Source organism: Carassius auratus, chromosome 24 (genome assembly GCF_003368295.1).
Source record: "Carassius auratus strain Wakin chromosome 24, ASM336829v1, whole genome shotgun sequence".
Taxonomy (NCBI): domain Eukaryota; kingdom Metazoa; phylum Chordata; class Actinopteri; order Cypriniformes; family Cyprinidae; genus Carassius; species Carassius auratus.
The window spans coordinates 296,486-324,083 of record NC_039266.1 but is presented as its reverse complement, the minus strand read 5'-3'; the positions used below and the strand labels follow the sequence as shown (position 1 = coordinate 324,083).

The following is a 27,598-nucleotide window of genomic DNA, read 5'->3' as shown; positions in this document are numbered from 1 at the left end:
TGTGGTACTGATAGGAACGTTTGTCACATTGAAATTGTTTTCATTTGAGGCCGAGATTTCAAGTCAAATGGTGACAGATTTCAAAAACTTTTTAAAATCTTTTAAAAAAGACAGTAGTCAATATTTGAAGTGGATCAAAAAGGTTAATCAAAGTTGTCCTAAGACTAGAACGGGTATTGTTTTGGTTTTAGGACAACTTTGATGAAAGATTTTGATTCTCAGTCTCAGTATTAAATACATTATACAGAATATTTATTTCTAGCTGAAGTCCAGTCTGTGTAACTTATTAATTAAATGGTAGTGGGGTAAATATTTAATATTTATTCATATCTTATAATATTGATATTATATGATAACTTTAATATTTGATATTCTTAGTACTATCTATATTTTAATCTGAATTTCTCCAAGACTTATGTAACTGCAGTCTTATTTGAGGAGGATTAAGGCTTCTATAACATCCACTAGATAAATTAGTCAGTAGTGTCCATAAATGAGTCTCTACAGCTCTTATCTGCGCTATGTGGCGTGGGTGTGTGACTTATATTTAAGAAACTCATTTAGTGGCAAAAAAAATTAAGTTTAAAGGCATAATTCAAAGTTGAATATAAAATAGAATACTAAGTGACTGATTTTTCATAATTTCTCTGAAAACCAAACATCACCAAGAATGTATGCTGTAAAATCAGATTTTCTAAGGATCGAGAATTTTTATAATGAATTTCAAATAATAAGACTCATTTGAAAAAATTTTTTTAATGCGAAATACACTGGGGACCTGAAAAGTCTGAGGCCACTGTGTGAAAATGGGTCACTTTTGCACTTACAAATTATTTAAGAGATTGAAGTCATTACAAGTTAAGCATGATGATAGTGAAAAGTTCTACTAAAATTTTCCACCAAATAAAAAAACCTTTTTTGGTTTTAATGGAAGTACCCCTTGAGCTTGGAAAGAACTTGGAAAGCAAGAGCATCTAACCTTTTTAGGATCAATGTCACAATTTTGTTATTTTAATAGTGACTTAGATATAGTGCAAATTATTCATTTTATGCTATGACATGACTTACATTTACATTTACATTTACATTTAATCATTTAGCAGACGCTTTTATCCAAAGCGACTTACAAATGAGAACAATAGAAGCAGTCAGGTCAACAGCAGAACAACAACAGTATACAAGTGCCATGACAAGTCTCAGTTAGTCTAGTATAGAACGCATAGCCAGGATTTTTTTTTTTTTTTTTTTTTTTTATTATTATTAAACGAACAAAGACAAGAAAATGAAAAGTACTGGTGTTAGTAGGTTAAGTGCAGGCGAAAAAGAAGAGTCTTCAGACGTTTCTTGAAAATTAGTAAAGACTCAGCTGTACGAATTGGGATTGGGAGGTCATTCCACCAGCTGGGCACAGTCCAGGAAAAGGTCCGTGAGAGTGATTTTGAATTTCTTTGGGATGGCACCACAAGGCGTTGTTCACTTGCAGAGCGCAAACTTCTGGAGGGCACATAGGATTTAACCAGTGAGTTTGTTTTACATTTTCTAAATCCAAAATGTTTATAACTTAATAAATTAAATTCCAGTTTAGTCTGTCTGTAATGGGTACATTTATACAGTAAAAACAGTAATACAGTTAAACATTGCAATCAAATTAACTTTATTTTAATATATTTATTTATTTCTGTGATGCAATGCAGAATTGTTAGCATCATTACTCGAGTCTTCAGTGTTACATGATCCTTCAGGAATCATTCCAGTTTGCTGATTAGTTCCTCGATAAATATTTCTTAATATTATCAGTGATGAAAACTGTTGTGCTGCTTAACATTTTTGTGAAAAGAAAAATAAACGTTTTTCAGGATACTTTGAATAATCTTAAAGAAATAGTACTTTACAGTACTGCATTCTTGCTGAATCAAAGTATTAATTTAATTAAAAATAATAATTCTTATCTTTGAACAGTAAGATTAGATTTTGAATCTCAGATATGCAGTGTGGTCTGAGACTGTATATGGTTGAACAAAAAGCAACCTCGAGTGAATGTGCAGGGTGAAATACAATGTCCCTGAGAATTCTATTGGTAATGTGACGTATAAAATATTTATGGTATGTTAGTGTACAGTGGGTAACACTGTTGTTTGTGGAGTATCATTTTCTAAACACACACTGTAAAAAACTGTTTTTCACAGGATTTTTACCCATTTTATTTTGCACTGAACTATTAAAGAGATTATGAAATTCCTCATGGTGATCAAACAGGTATGACTTTCTTATTTTCTAAAGGAGAATTTGTCCGAATGACCGTGATCATTCACTTTCATTGTATTATAGACAAAAGGAGACAATAAAGTGTGTCTTTTGTACGGTATCCAACACAAAAAGAAAGTCATGCAGGTCTGGAATGACATAAAGTTGAGTATGACAGAAGTTTCACCTTTGGCTGAACTATCCCCTTAATGTTATGCTTGAAATGATTAATATTCAGTAAATCACTGTCTTTCAAACAGAATAGGTGCTAAAACCATGTAAAACAGCTTTATTAAATATCTACCCACATAATCGTCAATGCAAAAACACAGACAACAGCAGCAACCTGATTACATATTGTTTTGTAAAATCTGAAATTCACAATGCAGCCAAAGATCTGTCTCTGTTCACAGTGTTTCCATCTCATATTTGAAACAGAACAAAAGGTCTCTGGAGTGTCTCATTTTTACTGTGAGAACAGTGATTTATCAGGACAAAGATTATTGTAAAAAGGATGGAGATGGTACAGTACCGGACACGGTTCCTGTGGTTCCTTTGTTTCGCTGTACAGGCTTCCAACTCAAATCATGTGGCCTGTATGACAGCAATTGACTTTGAGTCACCAAGCATTGTTGGAAAGCAATTATTAGAAACATATTTGGTTAAAATCCTACTCCATTCAACACTAGAACAGAGTCCAGCTGAGAGCGGTGTCAAGTGCATTTCCAGTACAAATGCATTATACATGGACGAGTCAGGTGTGGAAACTGTATTGACAGACACTCGGATACACATTTTAACCTATGAAAAATCCATTTCCTTTTTTAGATTGGTGCATATGTGCCTGAATGAACTTGTTCACAAGTTTGATTGTAATGCATGTGCATGTGCTTCACGGGGGAGAAAGTCATAAAAAGAGGTCACAAATAACATCCTCAGATTCTGAATTTCTTCACCATAGTTAAAGTTCAAACTAAATTGTTTTCCATATTGAATATACTGTTGTACGGGTGCAGCACAAAGCAATTTATAGTGCACCGCAAGCAAAAAATATATAAAAATTGAGAGAAATTCTCCTTGCACGCATCCACTATCTCAGCAAACTTCCCTTTAATCTGATTAATGATTCATGTTCTGTAATAAAGATATCTTAATCTTTTAGTTTCAACATCTGTGTTTATCATTCAGAAAGAATGTTAACAGATACTGTTAATCACAAATTTGTTAAGACATTCTGAAGGGTCCAAGTAAACGTTTAACTTTAAGAGAAAAAAAAAAGGAAGGCATGACTGCAGAAAGACTACAAACTTGAATTTCTTCATAATTTCTGAGAAAAACATGTTCCTTATTATAAAGCAGCTAAGGGCTGTTTACAATGAGTACTGTAACAGTTTAAGTGATAGTTCACCAAAAAAAAAAAAAAAAAAAATTCTGTCATTAATTACTCTCATGTTGTTCCAAACCCATAAGACCTCTGTTCATCTTAGGAACACAAATAAAGATATTTTTTAATTGAAATCCGAGAGCTTTCTGAGCCTGCATATGTTTGTTCCTCTGCATGTAAAGAACGTAATCATGGTACACTCGATAATGTCCAGTGATATATGTTATTTAGTGTTACTGTTATCTTTGTGTCACAAGTGAAGTATTATTTAGATTTTAGTCTATGTAGTGGTGTGGATTTTTTATAACATCATTATGCTAGTAGATGGCAACAAATGACTCTTTATAAGCAAGTCATTCCAAATACGGATTGCAAAGCAAGTGCTTAATAACAACCTTCTCAGAGACTATGTGATTTTCAAAGCAGCTATTGCCCAATTTGCTCAAACGAATCATTCAAAGACACTGGTTCCTTCAGTGAGTAACTCAATTCACTCAAGCGACTCATTTAAAAACCCTGAATCAGGAACAAAACAAGTGAGTAACTGAATCATTCATTCAAGCGACCCACTCAAAAACACTGATTCATCCTTTATCATTTTGAATTAGGTATTTTTATTGGTAGAGACAAATCTGCTCACAATGTTACATCTAAAATATACATTATTCCGTATAACCAGAAGCAATATGGCAGTTGTGATCTTATGCTCTGTAGACACCTCACTTTTCTCAGGAAATAAAAGATGATGGCTATGCTTGCAAATCGAACTGGTGAGTGCCAACAGGAGAAGCAGAGCTCTGTGACTGATCCTCTCATGCTTGCCTAAAACAAAACTGAAATGGATCAGTGCAGTGGAGTGATCTGGGTCAAACCTCTGCTCTAATCTGTTGGACCGAAGGTGACTATATACTGCCAGGATTTCGGTGCAGTGTTGCCAAGCAAGAGACAGCAACACTAGGTGCGTAATACTGGCACCCGTCTTGCTTTTTTTCCACCAGCATTATACTCTGTGACCTACCATTGACCTTGATCAGCATTACTGCTCTGATACGCAGCATTACTCACAAGACCTTCCAAAACTCTATACACCAGGATCAACTTTTAAAACCATTTCCCTAAAGAATAGACATAAAAAAGTTTATTTTAATCAGTATAGCGATACTAGGTAACCCAAAGGAAGATCTGACCTCCAGTAAATGTATAACTAAACCTGTATGTAACTAACACTGACAGTCATAAAATGTCCAGTGACTTCGGTCTACAATAAACCAGTTATATACTGCCACCCAATGTTCTGAAACATATAGTACAATCTTACAAACATCATCTGATATACCACACATGAACCATTGTGAAAAAAGGACTACACAAAGAAATGAAATAGAACCTTTGTGGTTGTAAGAAAGCCTACTAATGTAAGCGGAGAATACTAAAACCTATACTAATAACTGGTTCTTCATGCAGTTGAATTAAATTTTTTAAAGCTATACCACAACTGCTTTTGAAACCTATTAAATGTGCAAAGTCTCTATAATTGACTGAGAATTCTGTCAGTTTTGATGTAAAATAGCCGAATTTTCTGTCAAAAATACAGTACAGAAAAACTGAAAAGCTTGACTTTAAAAGCATTGAGCCATTTAGAACATCCGTTGAATCTTTCATCGTTTTGCACCGATTCAACTTTAGTATAAGCTCCAAAGCAAAATATAATGTATTCATGAGACCTTCTAACAATTTTTTTCACTTTTCAGCTTCATCCAAGTGGTAGAAAAAACATGAGTTTTTGAAACCTCTCAGGATGTTCAGGATATTTTCCAAACAATTTTTGAGTCAGCTTCTTATTCTAAACTATTCGGAAAAAATATAAACATTCATAGCTTCAAACAGGAAAAATGATGACGCAAATATTCTAGCCCAACAATCAAATAAAACACGCAGTTCTTATGTTCAGTTGTTGATTTATTAAATGTCTGAATCTGTTTTAGCAACAAACAAGTTGCAACAAGGGAATAATATTGAAGCTTGTTTCCACCAAAGGATTACATTTATTAATTTTGTAAATCCTCATATTTTCTCAGATTTCCCAGTATTGCGAGTTTAACTAATAATTCTGAGAAACAAGTGTCAATTGTGAGATTTAAAGTTACAGTTACCTTTTTTATTTTCTATTCTGTGGCAGAAAAAAAAAATTGTAGTTGCAAATAGCAAATTCGAGTCTATTGTAGAATTTCTCAGTATTCCTTTTCCTTTTCTTTTGTGGCAGAAACAGGCTTCCACAGAATAGTGCTCACATCACTGCTCACTATTTAAAAGTCTCTTTCTTGGTAGCTGGAGGTTCATTGGTTGAAGCTAAAAGAGCAGTCCAACTCCAGTGAAACAAAACCAATTCAAATTGAATTGAAAAAAGAAAAAAAAAAAACCCTGTCCATCCATTAAGCAGAATCACTTGTTAAAGAAAAAATTGCCTTGATTAAAAACTTTTAAATGCATGCATCATCTGAATCAAATGTAGGTTGATTTAAGACAAAATTGGTTTCAAGCTTTCATTATTACTATGCAGAATATAAGTAATAACCTCCAGCACCAAATACAGTTCACTGACACAGGCTTTAAAAAACATGGGTCACAAATGCAAGAGATTAAATCCATTTAAATAAAGGTTCTCTCATTTGAGTAACTAAACATTTATCTACCACATGAAAAACTATCATTATAAAAATACATCTCTCATAGATTCAACAAACACAGAATTCCATGTATTATACGAGGAGTGAGTAAATATGTACAAGTTTAAAAGGCTAAGGGCACCACTGTGACCTCAGCAACCCTTGTTAAAATTGTATAAGAAACCATGATTATAAATCAGAACATGTTGCTTTATTTTGTCAAGCTATCCTGGGAAGAAAGCCTAGAAATCAGTCACTAGAAACAGAGCCCTTACATTACATTATTACAACATTGACTGCCATTTTCACACGCTTTAAAATGATAATACATACATTCTCACTCCTCTGTTTAACTATCTGTAATCATATTGTGTAATAAGGCATTGACATGAACATACTGTAGCTTTACCACAGCACTAAATGATATCCTAGACAAAATCTTTACATGCAAGCTGCTGCTACAACACAGCATAATGACATTTTTGCCAACTCTGCGCTAACCATTTAGAAGAACAGCTTGCTTTTAAAAATTCTGAAATATACTTTACATTTATATCTATGCTTATTACTTGCCTAAAAACTATAACAGATGAACTTAAATGGATTTTTTCATGCTGACTGTTTGAATAGGATGACATTTGCAAAAAAAAAAACTAAATGCAGCAAAAGTACCGTATTTTTCAGATTATAAATCACACCTAAGTATAAGTCGCATCAGACCAAAAATACGTCATGACAAGGAAAAAAACATATACAAGTCGCATTTATTTAGAATCAAGAACGGAGAGAAAACATTACCGTCTACAGCCACGAGAGGGCGCTCTATGTCTTCAGTGTAGACTACAGGAGCAATGAGCAGCACCGAGCAGCAGAGCGCCCTCTCGCTGCTGTAGACGGTAATGTTTTCTATTGGTTCATGTCAAATTAATTTTGATAAATAAGTTGCACCTGACTATAAGTCGCAGGACCAGCCAAACTATGAAACAAAGTGCAACTTATAGTCCGGAAAATACGGTATAAAAAATGCAATGTGTCAGTATAACGCGATACGATGCTTCCTTATTATTTTAAAATACACTGAACTGATGAAAGATTAATGTAAACAAACTGAACTTAATCTCAAGTTTACTCAAACCTACTATAATACTGTCTGCTGCAAAATAAACTAGTTGTTTTTGGCTTGATATCATGAAGAATAATAGAGCAAATTAATTACATTAATATGTAAACTAAGCGGTGTCAATCATCATTGATGTATGTTGACAAAAAAAAAAATTGTTAAGAAAATGGATATGGAGATCAACAAATGCAATTTCCTGCAATCCTTTATCACCTCTACATCTTACCTACTGGATACATAAATGTTGTATTTTGATAATTTCTCATTTATATTCTTTGGGATGAGTATTAGGGAAAGATAGGCTAGACAAAATTATCTTGTGTGGAAAAAATGGCATAAGACGAGTTGAAAGACATGAATGTGCTTTGTATACAATTTGTAGTACTAATATAATCCAAAAAAAAAAAAAAAAAAAAAGGTGTTGTGGAGTAGACCATTACTTACTAACCGACACTGCCCAAAATAAAACCAAAAGATCAAGTTGAAAAGAACTGAAATAGTTACTGAATAAATATCCTTCATAATCTAAAATGCCTGATATTTAAACATGACCATCAATCACCCAAAGTTAATACCATTCTACCCACTTTCAGTCAGTTATATGCAATTTATGTCCATTTATAGCTTTATAACAAAAACCTTCATACAGAAAAGTAAACAAAGATTACCATATTAAATTAGCTTAAACAACAAATTTTGCAGCAAATAAATAAAATAAAATGAACTTAAACCCAGTGTTATTATCTTTTAAACCAACAAAATTGGTTCAATTCATCCATATTACATTCACAATTTGTCATTAAAAAATGTATTTCTGATATGCATCAATGGAATTGAAGACCCCTGTAGAAAAACCATTGCACTCACTATCCATGTGACAAGACAATCACTTGATCATAACATTAGATCAAAGCAAAAGCTAAAGCAAAAACCAATCTAAATTTTCGTGAGCCGTTACATCACACGGAGTCTCGTCCATTTTTTGGTCTCTCACCCTACTGTTGTCCACATCCAGATGAAGTCCTCATACTCCACAGTCCATGTGTCTGTCCAGCAGTTTGCGTTGGAGGGTGAGCAGCGTGGAGAGGCAGGCCACGGACATGTGGAAGACCAGCTGCCAGATGTTCCTCAGACCAAAGAGAAAAGCATTGCATAAAATGATGATAGTCAGGAGAGTAAAGGATTTCAGCTTCTTCTGGCAGGTGTGGAACAAGTACAGATGACACTGTATGGAAAAGAGATAGAGATCTGAGCTTAGACGGTGTACTGTATTTGATCCTGCTATAAATGAAAACATTAAATATTACATGTGCATCATTGCTGATGCCACATACAGAGTAGTAATACGATGTACCTGGCAAACACAGCAGAGAAATGCAAAAAGAAACGCCACCACACTCCACAAACCATCATAATCATCCTGTAAAAAAAAAGTGTCATTATAATTAAGACATTTATTTACCTACTTAGTTATAATAAAATAATTATTTTATATAATTATTACCACATTTCAAAAACCATGATAATGGTCCTGTAAACAATGGTGAAAAAAAAATCATATCAAATAATACTCTAAACTAAACATAAGCTGCTAGGGAAAAATGAATACAATAAATAATCAATTTTAAAAAAAGAGTGCATATTCCGAGAAATATACAAATATCAAAATGACTTTATGGTAAGTCTGCCTGACACTGTACCATATTGAGCATCAGCTGATAAAATATATTTTTAGTATTAGCCAATACTGGAAATTTCATTTAACGGGTCTTTAAAAAACAGCAATAAGTTAACGACTATTAAATGTAATCTTTAACAAAAATCTTCATAATGTATATTATAATGTTATGATGACTTCATTTACTTACGGCCTTTAAAACGTTTTTTTTTTTTGGTATTTAAGTTTTATTTTAATAGACAATTAGTACAGAATTTTAATTTTGGCCATTAGTCATTTCCCATAACATCCCTAATCAGGATCATACTGTCTCAAATGAACATCTTGTGATACCTGGAAGGTGTTTTCAATAAGATGGACACCGCGTATAAGGTTGAGGGCAGCACACATGATGTTAAGAATCAGAGAAAGGATCCCTGGTGCTGAGACTGGTTCCAATCTCTGACTTTGACCTTCAAAATCAACAAGGAGCAATAAATCAAAAATGTACATCCAAATTAAGAAGCAGACCATCTGGAAGAACTGTACTCTTTCCTGGTCACACCTGATGCAGCTGTTTGTTCTACATGCCCATTGGCTGCTCCGTTGGTGAGCGCCACATCCTCCATGGTGAGAACCTGAGGGGGGCTGGTCCTGAGGTCTTCCTGAACCTCGGCCAGGGTGACCTCCAGAGATGGACCCCCTTTCTTGTTATAATGCTGCTGAAGTTTTTGAATGGCACCATCTGAAATAAAACCATCAGACAAACTCATGATCGGCTTATTAGTTCAACGACTTTGCCTGTTCGTGGATTAAGTACAGTCTAAATAAATGACATGGCATCCAGTTTTAATAACTCATCTAATGCTTTAATCCAATCACTTCTATTTGTCATCCTACCAAACTCCAGAAATGGGTACGGCCTGCTTGCCAGGGCCACTGCAGAGTTGTCAAAGCATGCTGTGAATTCCCAGCGCAAGTCTTCCAAGAAGCAGAAGGCCGTGGCGGCAGGGAGACTGCATGCACATACGGTCATGTAGGACACACCCTCGGATGAGAGGAAGCTGCAACACAGAGAGACCAATTAGTTAACAAATGATTTCACAGGACGGCCACCAACTTCCTTGCCTTATCTTGGACTCAGGAACACAGGTTAACAAGACCAGGGACATTCTTATCGGTCATATATCATTCTGATATGGCAAGACTTCCTTTCCTTTTCATGCATCTCATGATTTCAAAAGTTGTCAAAGGTTATATCATTTAACTGACATGGGCTAGAATGAACAGTGGATGCTTGTATTATTTTAACATTAACCAAAGATTAATATATACTTTAACAAAGGTATTGATCCCTGTTAGTCCATTCTTACTCTTAAAAAGTAAAAAACAATTGCAGTCAATTATAATTTGACTTATTAAAAAGAAAATCGTAAACTGTCAATTTAACAATTCAAAAAATTCCATAAGGTTTTGGATTTTTCATGCAATGCCATTGGAGAAATTTTTTTGGTTCTTGGTTTTTTTAGTGAATAGTTCTTAAAAGAACCTCTTTTTTTTATATCCATTGAAAATGTTCTTTCGATTATTCAACTGTTCTTCACGTTCACGATCTTTAATAAACTGTTTACTGAAAGGTTCTCTGGGGCACCAAAAATGAACACTTTTGGAATCTTTCATTTAAAGAATGCATGAATAGATATTAAAGCTTCTTCATGGAACCATCGATGCCAATAAGAAACATTTATTTGTAAAAGTGTATGGACAACTTATGTAAAAAAACATTGAAAAAAATTGATTTCAGGAATTTAAGCATAAGACCTTTGATTTTTAAGATTTGAATATAATATCAGTTATTAAGCATACTAATTTATTAAAAACAAACAAACAATACTCAAACACTTCCTTTATCACACAGATTTGAACCTGGATACCTTTGGTTTCCTGCCCAGATCTTTAATCACCAAGAGACATTAGTGTCAAGAATAGTGCACTTACTGAATGTTGAGCTCATGGCCCTTGACTGTCCCTCTCTCTGGTAATGAACTCAGGGATTTTGAGATCACTTTCAGCTGTTGCTTTCTCTCCTGAAGTTCCTTGTTATGCAGGAAATCAGTGGAGGCCGAGAGAGGGAGTCCATCCCTGACCCGGACCACAAAGGCAAACAGGATCAGTGACATGCTCCTCGTGGGTCTCTATGAGAACACATCCTAAACACAAAGAAGATACTGATGATCATCATGAAATAGCAATTACAGCACTTATTATAAAGCATGTCTGACAAGAAGGATGGAGAAAAGGGATGCTATTTTCAAAAGTATAGCTACAGCTGTGGATGCAATCAAAACTATAATTTAACATTAAAATGTTGTATTAGTAATAAACATTAATTAGTACAAAAAAACAATGGTTTTATCTGTAAATATTGTTTAACTGATCTGGGCTCATGTGAACTAATAAACAGTTGAATTTGTTATTAACTCATGTTAACAATTATAAACGATAAAACAGTGTAGACTATTAAATACTGTAACCTCATAGACTTTATTAAGTGTTATCACTTATTTATTTATTTTTACTATCTTCAGCTTACACTACTTAAAGAAAAACTTATGTAGATACTTTAAAAAATAATAATAATAATAAAAATTAATAAAAATTAAAAATATTATGCACTTGTTAATCAAAGCTTCAAGTTAGGATGTCTATGCAACTTAAAGACAAATATTACTACCTTCTATATTACAATATACGCATGTTACAATAAGATATAGCATGTTTCATTGAAAATAAATTTGCTTAACAAACCAAACTGATAAGATGTTGCATTCATTTTAAAGCGTTTTAATAGTAAAAAAAGATTCCACCACTGGGTTGGTAAAGTACGATGTTCTAACCACTGGTTCCAATTACTCTGATCACATTTGCCAAGTTTTGATATAATGTATTATTAAATATGGACTGGATTTCTAGTTATTACAGTGGTTCAAATCCTTCTGCTAGCAGGTGCAAAACCATTTCCATTTACCATCCCTTACCTTATAACAGCTCAATAATACATTTACGAGTATGTGAGACAGTGAAATAGAAAAGCGCAGGAGTATAACAAATATGTTTCAAAAAGGTCTCAAGATAATTATTGCGGAGTTATTTATGACTTAATGGTTTTAAGAAGCTATCAGGAGCTTTTTGTTCGTCTCTGTGAATTATGGGAAACAGTGTCAACAGCAACCGTTACTTCAAAGTAAAAGTCCTCAGTTTCAAGATGCCAAATGCTGGTTTATTCTCATCTGTTCGATTTACAGACCGAATAGACATAAATGAATAATAATTCTTAAAATAATTTCAGATAAAAACTTTTTTATTATTATTATTTACATTCGTCAAGAAATATAGCATGAATAATATTAACTTTTATAAATCATTGTCGATATTGTCAGGGCAGAAGGAACAAGCATTTTTGTAATTTGTAATGATGATGGTTTCCGACAGACGGCGGCTGTGCGCATCTCAGTAGAGAAACGGGGTTGCCATGTCCTCTTTTTATAAATGTCTTATTAAATAATAATAATAATAATAAAACTAATCTGGTGCATTGCGATTTTAAGGATTATTTACAGAATACATTCAAGTTGTGGAGGATAAGATGCATGGAGATATTTATAAAAATTATTACTTTTTCCGTAATTCATACACAATCATCCCGCTCCTCTTTCACCACACCCGTAAACAAAACTAGCTCAATTCTCGTGAGAGATCTGGCAACACAGTAGGAGCTACAGCGGATAGCAGAGAGAGCGGGTTTAGTTAGTAGTTAAAAGCTTTTTGTCCTTTAAAAATCTACACAGGTAAGTCTAATGTAATAAAACGATATGTTTGTATCAGTAAGTTACATTAATAGGTATGTATCTGAGTCATACGATTTGTATTATTTAATACATTGTCCGTGAAGATTCCTTTCCGGGTTCTTATAAAACGTTAACAGCTAACGTTAGCTTTAATGATAAACAATGTAAGCCGACTTGTGCCACAAAACAAAACATATAATCATAGGATTTACAGTTATTAATATTTTTTTGTAATAATGTTAGGCAGAAATGTTTGACCTCAGTCGCGAGGTGTTGTTAGTTAACTTACCCATGCATCTGTTTAGCAATTGGCTAACAGTCTAAACGAACACCTCATTTTCCTTCTCTGTGATTCAGCGGTGGTTTCATTTGAATTCATTAATTGAAATCACAATCACAATCATAATTCATTTGATCTTTCGTGTTACTGGGCGTGCTTTTGATTTTAGGCTCGGCACATTTATTTGAACTCTGCGTTACTGCTACAGTCATATTATAATAAACTAAAGTGGTGTTGTGTTTATGTATTGTGTAGTGTAGTACAATCAGAAATCGAAAGTATGCCTGGTTTACATTGTGTAACCTGTCTGACAGTGGATTATAACTGCAGATATTGTCTGTAGATGTAGTGAGTGCTCTAACCCCGTGTAAGGCTGTTGAGCATGAAGTCTATGCTCATTGAAAATAATTATGCAGCCTTGAAATTTTAATCTGCAGAACATCTTGTAACTGAACGCTGTTAAATATCCATGAATGCATTAGCAGATTTTTTGTTCTGAACATACAAGACCGCAATAAGTTAACTTTATAGATTGATTTAAAGTTGTCAGGTTAACTTATAATCAATCTTAAAATTTCATTTTACAAGCAAGCTATTCCAGTTCAGTTGGAATTGGGAGTGTCTCTCTTGTATGCAAAAGTGTTTTCCAGATCTAACACATGGAAATGTCCTCTTTCTCCTCCGGTGACATTTACTCTGACATTTGCCATTTCCCCAAGAGGACAGCCTGTGTTAGCAATCATAGGACTGATAAACACAGTTATTTTGATAGGGGAAAGCAGCTGGCACATTTTCCACAGTTGTAACATAATATGTGCCATAAGAAAGTTCAATAACTTCATTCCCTTCTTGTAATTTGAGATGTGTTTATCTGATGGCAAGTCATTCCTCTGCTCAGCTAAAAGACTTTAGTGTCTGTGATTCAAGGAAAAGTAATAAGTCAGGGCTGTTTGATGTGCTGTGTAAATTTACTCAGCCTCTGGCCATCCAAGAAGCAAGTTTGTGTCCTCATTAGAAGAGATTTGGTGAAGTTTGGCATTACATCACTTGCTCACCACTGGATCATTGGTAGTGAATGGGTGCCGTCAGAATGAAGGTTCAAACAGTTAATAAAGACATTGCAATAATCCACACGATTCCAGTCCATCAGTTAATGGCTTGAGATGTTTGCAATAAACAAGTCCATCATTAAGATTGCTTCTGGCTAACATTGAGTTCTCTATCCATTATATTGGTCTGAATCAGGAGAAAAGTATGCACAAAAAAAAAAAAAAACAGACAAATATATGACAACAGTGGATGATTTTTTCATGGAGGATGCACTATTGTGTTGTCTGGAAGTGACATTTTAAAGTTAAAAGGCCTTCATGATGGATTTTTTTAAAATATATATATAGAAATGCAGCAAGTTGGTAATTGATGGACTGGAGTTTTTGTGGATTATTGTAATGTTTCATCAGCGGTTTGGACCCTAATTCTGATGGCACCCATTCACTGCAAAGGATCCATTAGTGAGCAAGATGCAGAATTTTTGCTAACCTGTTCTGATGAAGAAACAAACTTGTCTACATCATGGCTGGCTTGAGGATTAGTACATTTTCAGCAAATTAGAATCTTTGGGTGAACTGTTCCTATAAAGTTCACCATTTTTCAATGCATGTTATCGATATCGATTCATCCTATCATACTTTTTTTTTAAATATTTTTTTCTCCCTGAAATGCCAAATCAAAATCTTGCTGCAGATTTCTCTCGTGACGTAGATGCCCATCTCAAAATCCAATCCAACTGAACTGAAATCCAACTGAAAGTCCCACCTACTTTTCCCCACAATTATCCATTAAACTCTTATGTGTATCACAAAATAAAATAAAAAAGATAAGTCACTATTTCTGTTTTGAAACAACAAGAGATGTTAATATATTCCATATTTTTAATATACATGCTTAGTTCTTGTTTGTTTTTTGGGCCCTTGCTAAACTATGTTTGGAGCTCCTCCCCAAACAAAATCTCAACTGTCTCTAAACACAGCCCAAAGATAGCACACATCTGGTTTAACCAGGGTTCCTAGTTGAGGATGACAGCACACATCACAGCAACAATGTCTCATTCATCACACTAGGATGGTGTCCAACAGCAGACCCAGTGACAGACAGAGCACTGCTCAAAAAAAAGGGGGTGGAAGTTGAGGTTGGAGGGGCATGCATAGAGATTTGCATTTCATTGGTTAAGCGAAACACCAATCTCAGTGTCTGACTTTCTGTTCACTTTCTCTTCATATGACCTGGAGAGAAACAGTATCTTGGAAGATATCCGAAATGGAATGTATTTCTTTCTGGTGTTGGTGATTTGGGAATACAAGATCTAACAGTCTTTTGCTGTGATTTTACACTACAGGAAGCCCACTCTTTACAAAATGGGGGTGAAAGATCGCCCTCAGTGCTATTTTGATGTGGAAATCAACCGAGAACCAGGTAAGATGTGACAGTGATTTTTTTATTTGGTTGTTCTTTGGTTGGTCTTGTTTGAAGGTCAAACTATTAACTATTTTAGATTTAGTTTCATTTTCACAATCACTTTTCCAACTATAAAAATCATGTTTAGTAATGCAAAAATTAGTCTATAAAAGGGGTTCAGATGTGTGATCTTTATCATAGCATGTGGTATAATCTGAAATAATCAGGTTTTAATAAAAGGTAAATATTGTAAACATCTAATAGCAAAGGTGAAACATTATGTGTGTGTGTTTTGTAAAGCACTTTAAGTAATGACAGTTGAAATACCTGTGGCAGTGTGTGAGAAGCTGTTGTGGCAGCCCACACCCTGACCTGCAGGGCTCTTTTAATGAACCACAGATGTAGTGTGCCCTAAATAACGTCTGGGTTTCACCTCAGTCTACCACTAATTATGTGTTTTTAAGAGAAACATCTGCGTCATAAAACCAAGACCTCTTATTTAGTGATTTTACACCCATTATTTTAAAAAGCAAATGTTTTAACACCCTGTGTAAATTGTTATCGCTTATAAATGAAATGGAAAATACTAGCTTCATGTACTATGCAAAAATGCACTTAATTTTTTATGCTTTTGTATTTGAAAACGAAGGAGCTGTTGTCGTTTGTCACACTGAATTCAGCCTGAAAGTTATAGCAGATAAATTGAATTACAAAAGTCGCACTAATCTAATAATGGCTTTCTTTGAGTGAGTTTAAACCTTACACACAAAACATACAGGTGGCTTTAAGTACTATGCAAAAGCACACCTAAATTTGAATACACCTGTATTTGAATATGAAGGGGTGTTGTCGTTCGCCACACTGAGGTTAATCTGAAAGTTACAGTTTATTAGTTGAATTGCCATAGTCACACTAATCTAATAAAGACTCTTTATCAACAAGCGTAAAACTTATAGAGGTGTAAGATTTCTGATCCATGAGTATAATGAGTTCTTTTGCTTTCTTACAGTTGGACGAATTGTCTTTCAACTGTTCTCAGATATTTGTCCCAAGACAAGCAAAAATTTTCTTTGCCTGTGCACTGGTACGTATAATTGACACGAGGTGTTTTTATCATGCCACAGCAAGATAGTTTTACACTTTGTCTTTAAACCTGTAAAAAAACTCCTTTTACTAAAATTATATTACTTTGCAAACACACTCATTTAAAAAAATATATATTTTAGAGGTTTTATCTAAAATAACTATCCAATTCTGATATGTGTTTTTAAATTGGTCTTTTATACTATGTCACCTTGTTAATCACATTGAAAATAGCCAAGGAAGCTGGCATGGCATTAAAGCGCCAACCAACCATTCTAGTCCACATATACAAGCATAAGCTTATAGGGTAATAGCACAAAAATAAACCTAGAGGTGACTAAATCCTGGCTGTATGAAGACAAGTGCATGTGTTTTGCTGACAGCACTGAAGAATGAACCAAAGCTGTATTTACAGCCTGTTCCTAGAAGACAAAGCTGCATTAGTCTGCATTGAGAAGGTTTGGTCATAAATTACAGTTAGTAATGCTTTGGGTCAATGCAGGGATCTTTTTTTCTCACCCGCCGAGATTGAAATGAGAGACACATGCCTTCAGCTGACCGTTGTATCGAATATATACCAATCCCCCCGGGCACACACACCATCACCCACCCGTATTCATTTCAGTTTTATTGGCATCTCTTCCATGCTGATCAGATAGGATTAACCTTTTGCTGTGTGTAACTGTAGACTTCAGGACTGAATCCAGTAGTTCAATTCAGAATACAGCACTTTTACAGTTTTAGTATCTACATTTTTAACAGCTAAGGCTGTAAAAATCTTGTTTTTGGTTTGGTTTATGGCTGGTACATACTAGGTCTGTTCTATGCAAATAATCATAAATGGTGTGTTTTTTTGGTTTACTTGCAGGCGAGAAAGGCAGTGGCAAAACTACAGGAAAAAAATTATGCTATAAAGGCTCAACTTTCCATCGAGTGGTAAAGAACTTCATGATCCAGGGGGGTGATTTCACTGAGGGTATGTGCAGTTATACTCAGATATTTCCATCTCCACATATTCAAATAAATGTGTGTTTATGCCTTTACATGTTATATTCATTTGCCTGTTCTTGTGAGTGAATGTGCTTTTGTTTGTTCAGGCAACGGAAGAGGAGGAGAATCTATATATGGTGGTTTCTTTGAAGGTAAGCCATTTTTAGATACGTTCTGTTCTTTAAAAAGCACTCCTTAACCTTAATTTGAGTGTTGAAACAACTTTTGCATGACTTTTGAATGGCCATCTCAGTTCTGTGCATGAATTTCCAGTCATTGTTTTTATCTCGCCGTAGCTGTGAAATCTTGACTCTTGTTTTATTCCTGTGATCTTATAATGATCTTCTATTTGAGTCAGCATGGAGAATAAGGGCTATTTATTTATTTAAAGGTCCAGTCTTCTTGCCTAAAATTTTCAACATATTCTTTTATTTATAGAGATTGTGGTCTTTTGCAAAATGAGAAGGTAAGAGATGTACACAGTGCAGTAACACAATGTAGACTAAACATTCTCCGTTCCCTTATGTGAACCATGCCAAAAACGTCCATGCTGCACAGAGTGCTCATGGATAAATGGACCATGAAGTTGATTTGGTTAACTGACTTTTTTTTCATTTTATGTTTTATTTAGTTTCTTTCTTAATTTTCCAGGATGGGTTGACATAAAATACAATACTCCCGAACATAATCCAACATTTAAAAGGGGTTTTGATCAAACTTTATCAAAGATTCTGAAGTAAACAGTAGTTGTTTTAATAGAAAAATCACTCGCTTTTACACTAAAGAGCACGAGAAACACTCAAGAGTTCAGAAGCAGCATAGAAGCATCACTGATATCAGGTGTTCATGAACATCTCTTTGCCTGCTCCTGTCCTTCTCCATAACACAACTTTTTGAAGCAGTCAACAAGCACTCAGTGTCCTTTTTTCTTCGTATCTCTCTTCAACAGATGAGAACTTTACTCTCAAACATGATAAAGCCTTCCTCTTGTCGATGGCCAACCGTGGCAAAGACACAAATGGGTCCCAGTTCTTTATGTAAGTACTATTTACTCTGGTATAAGACACGGAGAGGGTGTATGTGTATATAGAAACAACCATTCATCACCAGATCTATTGCTTACCATTTAATATGACTTACTGGTCACTATTAAATGACACATGCAATACGTATAAATGATGTATTCCCCCAGTTTCCAGATCAGTTCTACAGAACTATTCTGCTTCAGTCATAAGCTTTATAATAATAATGCGCTTGAAAGCCTGTATCTGTTTTAAGAGATTGGCCAAAACCACAAAGAGCATCTGGGCTGTTAACTTTGACCCAAGTGTTGTGAAAATCTCACAATTTGTTGACGCATCAATGCAATTCTTAAAGGCCACTAGTGATTTTCTGTAGTAAAGCATGATGGTGAAGATGGAACATTTTATGTGTTCTGTCTACTTTATTGATTTAGTAAAACAATCATTTTAGCTTCCCCCTTTGCCGTTCACACTCTCTGTAATCTCCTCAATCTCTTTACCTCATATATATTTATTTTGGAGACTCTACATAGTCTACATGTTCATGTGGGATGCTGGTGCATTTTCATCTCCCTTTTCCCTTGTCAGTGTGCATTTAGAAATATTTTATAATCAGAAAGCAGTCCTTTTTTGCCTACAAATGTATTACAATTTTTCTCTTGCCGTTTTTGTGTAAAATTTGCAGAAACTCTAGCATCCTGCTCTTCCAAGGTAAAGTGTCTCTCCAAGGCTGTGCTTCTCTCTCCTGACTGTGTATTTCTGGTTGCTTTTAGCTAGAACTGGCTTCTTATTTATCATTAATTAATTTTCACCTCATAAAAAATCTGTTCTCCCAGCACAGAGAACCTTGAAGTCTTCTTTATTGCTGTATTTCAACTTTAGAATCACAGGATGTATTTTCCTGCCATGGACACACTGATTTCTAATTGAAGTTGTCCCTATAATATTTTTAAACCGGTTTAATTGATTTTGTCAGAATAATGTTGGAAGATGTTGGACCTGTTCCTGTTCATCATTAGAATGTATTCATCCAGCCAGTGTTATTGTGCAAGCACTGCTGGTTTTAAATTCCTCAGTGTTTGAATTGATGCATACATATTCTTGTTGACAGACTGAATGCTTTTTTTGACTAAATTTATTTCCTTTTATCTCCCTCCCACATGTCCCTGTTGGATGACCTGGACTTGTTTACCTGACAACAGAACTACTAAGACAGCGCCTCATCTAGATGGGTAATGATTCAGTGGCTTTTGGATGGTGTATATCTGTTCAAACAATACTGTAGGAGCAAATAATAAAAAAATAAAAAGTTAATTCATCATTTATTTATTATAAGATCATTTGGATGCAAGCTTGTTCTCTAAATCCCACAATTTCTTCTAACTGTAAGGATTGTTGATCTAATTTAGAGTGCATGTGGTCTTCGGGCTAGTCATCTCTGGCTTTGAGGTCATAAAGAATATTGAAGGGCTGAAGACCGACTCAGCCAGCAGACCCTATGCTGACGTCAGAGTGATTGACTGCGGACAGCTGATTACAAAGTCTGCTAACGATGGTAAGCTCGTTCTTGTGTGCGAGATATAAACTAGGAATTTTGGCTGCACTCTTTCCCGCCTGTCACTATGCTGTTTGAACTTGTCTTTACCTAAAGGAGAACATTTTTTAATCTCCACATCAACTACGAGTGAAATATGGTGTTTAAAAATGGAACTGTGAAAGATCATAAAACAAAATGACAGGTGCTTTGAAATAAAGCAGATACCAATTTTAATACACACACTTAGACAGCGTCCTAACCAGGCATGATGCTACAAAGAGTTTTTGCCCTAACCAGCCACAGCAAATGATGTGCATCAAGAAATTTTGCCAGTCCCTTGAATTGTATTTTTATCATGTCATTCTGGGCAGTGCTGCCCAAAGTGAAATCATACTGGTTCAAAATCCTAATTCTTACAGATGTATCTCATATATAACATTTGTTACGGTGTATTTTTCACTTTTTACTTGCAGTGTGCTTGGTTTGTACATAGTATGTGTGTTCCAATTTGCGTACTTGGGTACAATTTTCTGATGGTTTTTAGTGTATATATAGTGTGATTAGTGTGTTCTCATTCCCAAAAGAAAAACCTGGATGATGCACTTAATTAACCGGAAAATTTTTTAATTAAGTGTGGAATGTTGGACACTTAACTGTAGCATTTTTAATTAGTTGCTGGAAGGGCAAGGGCTTTTAGACTGATGTTAGATGACAGAGCAAGCTTATAGAATTCATACACTAGAAAGTTCGATACTTAGTTCATAGAATAAATTCATAGTGCATCATTTGGGACACAGCTAGTGTTGTTCATTATAAGTTTGTTTTATTTTGTGCCACGCAGAAAAAGCTTTAGTTCAAAATAAATTCACATGCTTTTCACATTGATAATGTAGTCAGAAATAAAGAGAATGAATAAATTACATCTTGTGGTGATGTTCAGTACATTTTTAGACATTTTTTTGAAGTTTGTTGTATCTCTGCAGTTCTTCAAGGCAAAAGGAGGAAAGCATTCCATTCTGAGGATGACTCTCAGAGTTCTTCTGAGTCTTCATCTCAGTATTCCTTCTCCGATGGAGAGTCTGACAAAAATTATTCATCTCGAAAGAGGAAAAGCAACTCGAAGAGTAAGCACTCAAAGAGAAAAAGAAGAGAGACAAAGAAGGACAGAGAGACAGTTAAAACAGCAGGACATGAAAGGTAAATGATTGTAACCAGTGCCTTTTCCTCTTTTGCAATTTTATTTGTAAATCAGCCAATGATCTAAAGCAGTAACACATTTGGTTTTCCCCTGCACTGACACTTTTCAGCTATATCACCGTCACAGTAAAAATAAAATATTGATAACCTTTTCAAATCCAGAGGTGTCACAAAGGAATAATTTAGAAATCTGAGCTGATTATGAAATAGTTTTCATTTTTTTATGGTTGGCCTTTGTATTTAGTTGTATAATAAAAATATACTGCCTACTCTTTTTCCAATTCACAGTCATGCTGAGGAAGAGATGGCAGAGGAAGATGATGGTGAGGCTGAGCAGAATGTGAAAAGGGAGAAGCTTGTGGTTCGACCAGAAGAGATCCCACCTGTGCCAGAGAACCGCTTCCTGCTCCGCAGAGACATGCCTACCCAGGAGGAGATAGTAAAAACGTTTGTGTCTTTTGTATAATTCAACAGATGTTCCTCTTTTCATTGAAATATCACAAGAGTCTTTCCTGTGCATTCCCAGTTATTAGATAACTGACATTTTCTAAAAAATGTTTATTTAAAGTGTTACTATAGAACCAAAAGGGATTCATGTTTTAGTAACATTTGTCCTTGCTTAAAAATTAATCCTTGAAATCTATGGCTCAGCTTTGATGTATATTGTATGTTTATTAAACCAAAGAGGTAAAGTCTTAAAACTGATATCCCCTCCCCCCCAATAGGGCCGTGCAAGACACAGTCGTGGCACCAAATGACACAAAACCAACTGTCACAAAATCTGGACGCAAGATCAAAGGCCGTGGTACTATGGTATGAAAACCTGAATTGAATTATATTTATACCACCTACAGAAAAAAACAAGCCACTGAGTGACATTAAATAAAGTACAGCATACAAAATGCATTTTTACAAACCAAAAACTATATCAGCTGCTTTAATAATTATTATAATTATTTAAGTATAATGAAATTGACATTGATATAGTAGAAAGTTCTTGATGGAATGATAGTTTGATTGGTTTGCCAATCAATTTTTATTCCCTCTGCAGAGGTACCATACACCCCCCCGGTCAAAGTCCCGATCAGAGTCAGATGGGGAACGGGGGAGCAGTGAGACTCCTCCACACTGGAAAGAGGAAATGCAGAGGACTAAGGCTTACCAGCCCCCCAGTGTGGAGAGATGGAGTAAAGGAGAAAGGTTTGTTCTTACACCATTTGAAAATGGTGAAATGATCAGTGTGATATTCAAAATTATTGGACGTGCCAAGCTAATATTGGTAGTTTATTTCTGGTTTATATTAAAAGGTTTATATTAAAACTTATTTGGTTTATATTAAGTTTTTGATTTGTCTTTAGAAATATCTTCAAAGTTGTGAAAAACATCGTTTGGAAAATAGATTTTGATTTTGTATTTTTTTAATATTGTTCAAACAGGTGGGATGACAGAAGTGACACCCCAAGGTCTAGGTCAAGATCAGAAGAGCGTTCCTTAAGTGAGGCTTCTGTATATTCAAGCCACCATCGATCTAAAAAAGAAAAAAAGAAAACCAAACGCAAGAAGAAATCTAAGAAACGAAAGCACTCAAAGAAACATAAAAAGAACAAGACCAAGGAGGCCTCCCTGTCTGAGGAAGAGATGTCTGGGTCCTCAGGCAAGAGGTCGAAACACTCAAGCCGTGCAGAGAGGAGACATTCTCGATCACGCTCTCATTCTTTCTCTCCCTCATCGTCACGCCACTCCCACAGATCGTATAGGTCAGGATCAGAAAAGAGACGCTACTTATCAAGCTCTTCTAGAGATTCACGATCTTATTCGAGGTCCAGGAGCAGATCTTATTCCAGAAGTCGGTCAAGGTCTGATAAGCGGGTTCGATCATCCATGAGGTCAAGTCATAGTCGATCAGGACGGTCTGTTACACATTCTAGGTCACTGTCTCGTTCTCGATCGAGATACAGGACAAGGTCAAGAACCAGATCAAACTCTAGGTATAGTTCAGAAACCCCACCACGTTCCAGGAAAAGAAATGAGTTGAGATCCCCTCGAAAGTCAAAGCCTACAGAGGGTTGTATTTCCAAATTGGACAAGCCTGTCCCTAAATCAGTTCAAGGTGAAGAATCTAAAGCCCAATCAGCAGCGTCTTCAGAAAGTGTCTCTGTGTTGCCTTTGAGTGATAGTCCACCTCCTTCTCGATGGAAACCAGGCCAAAAACCCTGGAAACCATCTTATGTCCGCATTCAAGAAATCAAAGTAAAATCAGCCCCAGCTTCAAATGCACTAATCAGCCCATCATCAAATGTACCTCAGGAGGCAATGTCCTCTCTAAAGCCAGACATGGCTGCTAGTCAAAGGAACCCCAGCAGCAGTGACAATAATGTTCCTGATAGGACTTCTGCAAAGCAGTTTGTCCAGGAGCAGTTCACCTACTCAATCACGTAGTAGCAGCAAATCACAGAGTCAATACGGCAGCAGATCTTCCTCTTGCAGTGGGTCAGAGTCATATAATTCATACAAAGGAAGAACCACTGAAAAAAAGAGAAAACATCGTAGATCTCACAGAAATAGCCAAAAGAGGGACAAGCATGCAGATCATGGTAGTGGCCATAAAGATTCAGCTCCCTCCTCAGAGGACATATCAGACAATCCAAACAGTCCTTTACACGGACACAATGATTCCTTGGTACAGAGAAGCACACTGAAAGGCACAAATCCCAATCAAGGGAAAGTACCATTAATGGACAACAATAATGCATCTGGATGGGAAAGTGAAGGAGAGAACTCAAGTAAGACTAATACTGCTCTGGAACACAACCAACTCCCTATTAGTGATGAGGGACTTACTGAAATGAAAAAGAGACAGATTTTGTCTCGTTGCTGGGAGTCTGAGAGTGACTCTGAAATGCCAGACAAAAAAGTAGTAAGTGATGCCAAACATGTGTCTGAAAAAGAGGAGGGAGAGGCTAGTTCAGAATCAGAATATGAATATCCTTTATGGACCTGTAATAAGTCAAACCAAGGAGCAAAAATGTCTAATGAATTAAAAGGTAATGAGGAGCTGTCTGCAGACACAAAGACTTCAAAGCACAAGAACAAGAAAGCCAAGCGGAAGCACAAGCGCAAGAGGAGGAACTCTTCCAAGTCAGGATCTCACAGATCCAAGGTCAAGAAATCCAAGAAGCACCAGAAGCCGAAAGAGACATTTCACTGGCAGCCTCCACTGGAGTTTGGTGATGAAGGTGAGGAGGATGATTCAGTCACTCAAGCAAAGCAATTTCACATAGCAAATCCTGATGCAGTCAATGATGGAGCAAAAAGGCGTATAAAAGCTGGAAAGATCAAGCACCAAGTCTCAGAAAATAAGGATGAGGATCAAGGGAATATCGAATCATCACAAGATATGTTTTCAGTAGAGTCTTCTAAAGGTATTGATGAGAATGGGAAGGTGACTGAAAGTCAGAAATCAAAGCTAAATAGCAATACTGAAAGAAGTCCAGATCAAGGCCATGTAGAGATCCATACCAATCTTTCGAAAACTAACTTGGCAAGTAACAAACCAAGAGACCCCAAAAAAGTTGATATATGTCCTCCACAGGCCATCCCAGAAGCTAAGCAACCAGGTGCCAAAGCGATTGGATTTTCCCCTCTAAAAAGTATTAAAAATAATGGTAGTGCACTTGTTCCAACTCAAATAGAAAGAGGAAACTCTGCGACTATTGGATCTGTTTTACCTCAAGGCAGTCAGCCAGAGGAATCTGTACCTGGTGACACTTCTCTCTCAGCAGTTGAAAATAAATGGAAACCTTTGACAGGCATGACTGTTGGGCAGACCATTACTATAAAGCCTCTGGTTATGAAAATAAATAAAATGCAAGATCAGCTGGAGGGAAAGGCCCAGGGTCTCAAGATTGAGATCAAGAGCAAGAGTAGAGTCCGTCCAGGATCCTTGTTTGACGAGGTACGAAAGACTGCTCGTTTAAATCAGAGACCCAGAAATCAAGACAGTTCAAGTGAAGAAGACTCTATTCCAGCAACAGGAGAAAGGGCTGGATCCCACTCTCGAAATAAGTCAAGGTCTGTGTCCAGTCATAGGTCCCACCGCAGAAGTAGGTCTCATTCATATAGCCGCTCCAGGAGCAGGTCCAGAAGCTACACCTACTCTTCCAGGTTGGTTACACCAGACAATGTTTTTGACTTTGTATGTCCAGTAGTCCATGTGTGGTAAATTTTGCATGTTTTAATTGTTCACACAGGAGCTACAGTAGAAGTAGAAGCAGGAGTAGATACAGCAGAGCACACTCTCATTCTCGAAGTAGCACCTACCGAAGTTCCCGTAGGTAAGTACTGAAAGATATTTATCTTTGATATGTCTAACGGAGATTAAAATGTTTTTAACAAAGATGCCACGGTGATCTTGTTTAAGCCTTTCAGACAGTAGAAGTCATTCTAGAAGTCGCCACAGAGGTCACCACAGATCAAGGTGAGCATGGAGCCAACATCATTAATGCATTTTGATTGCAACCAACCTAGTGTTGCTTAATTATTCTTAATTCTTTCTTTTGTTCATGGAAATACAGGTCCGACTCTTACGATAGTTATTCTAGCCGCAGCCGCAGTCGTAGCAGGAGAAGAGGGCATCGAAGAAGTGAGAGCTCTGACCGCAGGTCCAGGTACATCATAAATAAATCCATGTATTGAAACTGTCTGCTTCGAATTGAATAATGTGCCTCACTGAAGCCAATACTCTGATGTGCGTCTTCACATTCAGGTCATATCGCTCTTACAGTCGCAGTTCGTCCAGGAGGCGAAGTCGTAGCCGAAGCAGTCGATACAGTTGAGCTGAATTGATGCAGCATTAAGCCTCCCTATCCTCCTTCAAATGGTTTTCTGAACGAATGGCTCAGTTTAAGTTTGAAGTATGTACTTTGATGTACACTGTATCATCATTTAATGTGTAATTCACATACATTCTGCTGTATTTTTCCAAATGAGTCTATGTATGAATGTACATTTGAAACAAAATTAGTCTCTTGCTTTATTCTGGTACACTTTTTTTTTTGTATTCATTAGAAATGGAGCATAGAAACCCTCCAACTGTAAAGCCTAGGTTATATATCAACAGCCACTTACCTCAGTCTTTTGAACATGAAATTCTGTGAAATGTAAATGTCATGTTTCGACATGGCAAGCAGTTATATTAAACAAATCAATGGTTAGACATGGATGGAAAATGTTTAGTTTTGGCCAGATGAATGTTTTGTTTGGTTGCCCTCAGTGCATTTTTTTATTTGTACATAAAAACAAATGTCTTGCTGAATGTATCTACTGCTGCTTATTGATACACCATTTAAATATAACGAACGAATCTTGCCAACTGTTAATAAAAACTACATTTGTTTGTGAAATTCTGCATGTGTGCTGTAAATTGTGTATTCTGTGAAATGTGTTCATCCTACTTCACGTTTCAGTGACTCCTCCAAAAATCCACAAAATTAAGGTATGATGCATTAGAATGTGGATAAAGGTCATCTAAAACATGTTTGTAAGTATTGACCACTACAAGCATGTCTGCTTTTTGAATTAATCCTGGGGAAATTGCTGGCATGCAGTAGAATCAGAATTGACAACCACTTCACTGATAGTACTGCATCCGAATGTGCTGTCAGTGTCTAAATTATTATTTAGTATAAACTGCATGCATTTCTAGATGTACTAGACATTCTAGCAATAATCTAAGTACAGTTTAACCACAAAGAGCTATTTAATTGGTATCTAAAGTAATTAAAAGGATACTAAACTCCAAAATGTTGTTCCAAACCTGTAAAAGCTTTGTTCATCTTCAGAAAACAATTTAAGATATTTTGGATGAAAACCGGGAGGATGTCCCATAGACTGGCAGGTAAAATGCACTGTCAAGGTCCAGAAAAGTATGAAAGACATTGTCAGAATTGTCAGCCATCAGTGGTTCAACCATAACGTTATGAATCGACTACAATACTTTCTGACAGTCACAAGCCTCCCAGTTTTCTTCCAAAATATCTTAAATTCTGTTCCGTAGACGAACAAAGCTTTTACGGTTTAGGAATGAAAATGGGAAAATTGTCATTTTGGGGTGGAGT

The 27,598-nt window shown here is 35.8% G+C and overlaps 2 protein-coding genes across 2 annotated transcripts; one reads left to right on the top strand and one right to left on the bottom strand.

The window, feature by feature from the left end:
• Nucleotides 1-7,192: 7,192 nt before the first annotated feature.
• Nucleotides 7,193-12,282, bottom strand: sec22c (SEC22 homolog C, vesicle trafficking protein). The gene is made up of 7 exons (XM_026200456.1): nt 12,110-12,282; nt 11,070-11,281; nt 9,972-10,135; nt 9,637-9,816; nt 9,426-9,544; nt 8,769-8,834; nt 7,193-8,639 (listed from the first exon to the last, which is right to left on the bottom strand). The coding sequence occupies exons 2-7, from the start codon at nt 11,249-11,251 to the stop codon at nt 8,439-8,441; spliced, it is 912 nt and encodes a 303-aa protein (XP_026056241.1). The 5' UTR covers nt 11,252-11,281; nt 12,110-12,282; the 3' UTR covers nt 7,193-8,438.
• Nucleotides 12,283-12,802: 520 nt separating this feature from the next.
• On the top strand, nt 12,803-26,889 carry nktr (natural killer cell triggering receptor). Its single transcript, XM_026200454.1, is given in 18 exon segments — nt 12,803-12,919; nt 15,595-15,671; nt 16,663-16,737; nt 17,605-17,712; nt 17,834-17,878; nt 18,676-18,763; nt 19,951-19,980; nt 20,158-20,303; nt 21,269-21,482; nt 21,771-21,929; nt 22,208-22,295; nt 22,534-22,682; nt 22,919-23,881; nt 23,883-25,646; nt 25,733-25,816; nt 25,903-25,959; nt 26,057-26,149; nt 26,248-26,889. Coding segments are annotated over 17 exon segments (4,191 nt in total). The 5' UTR covers nt 12,803-12,919; nt 15,595-15,613; the 3' UTR covers nt 26,318-26,889.
• Nucleotides 26,890-27,598: the final 709 nt, after the last annotated feature.

Bases quoted from the DNA above. Each gene is read 5' to 3' on its own strand.
- sec22c (XM_026200456.1), bottom strand. From the start codon at position 11,251: ATGTCACTGATCCTGTTTGCCTTTGTGGTCCGGGTCAGGGATGGACTC. The intron at 10,136-11,069 runs GTAAGTGCACTA...TCTGTGTTGCAG, and splicing joins GGCCATGAGCTCAACATTCA to CTTCCTCTCATCCGAGGGTG. The intron at 8,835-9,425 runs GTATCACAAGAT...TTTTTTTTACAG, and splicing joins TTATTGAAAACACCTTCCAG to GATGATTATGATGGTTTGTG.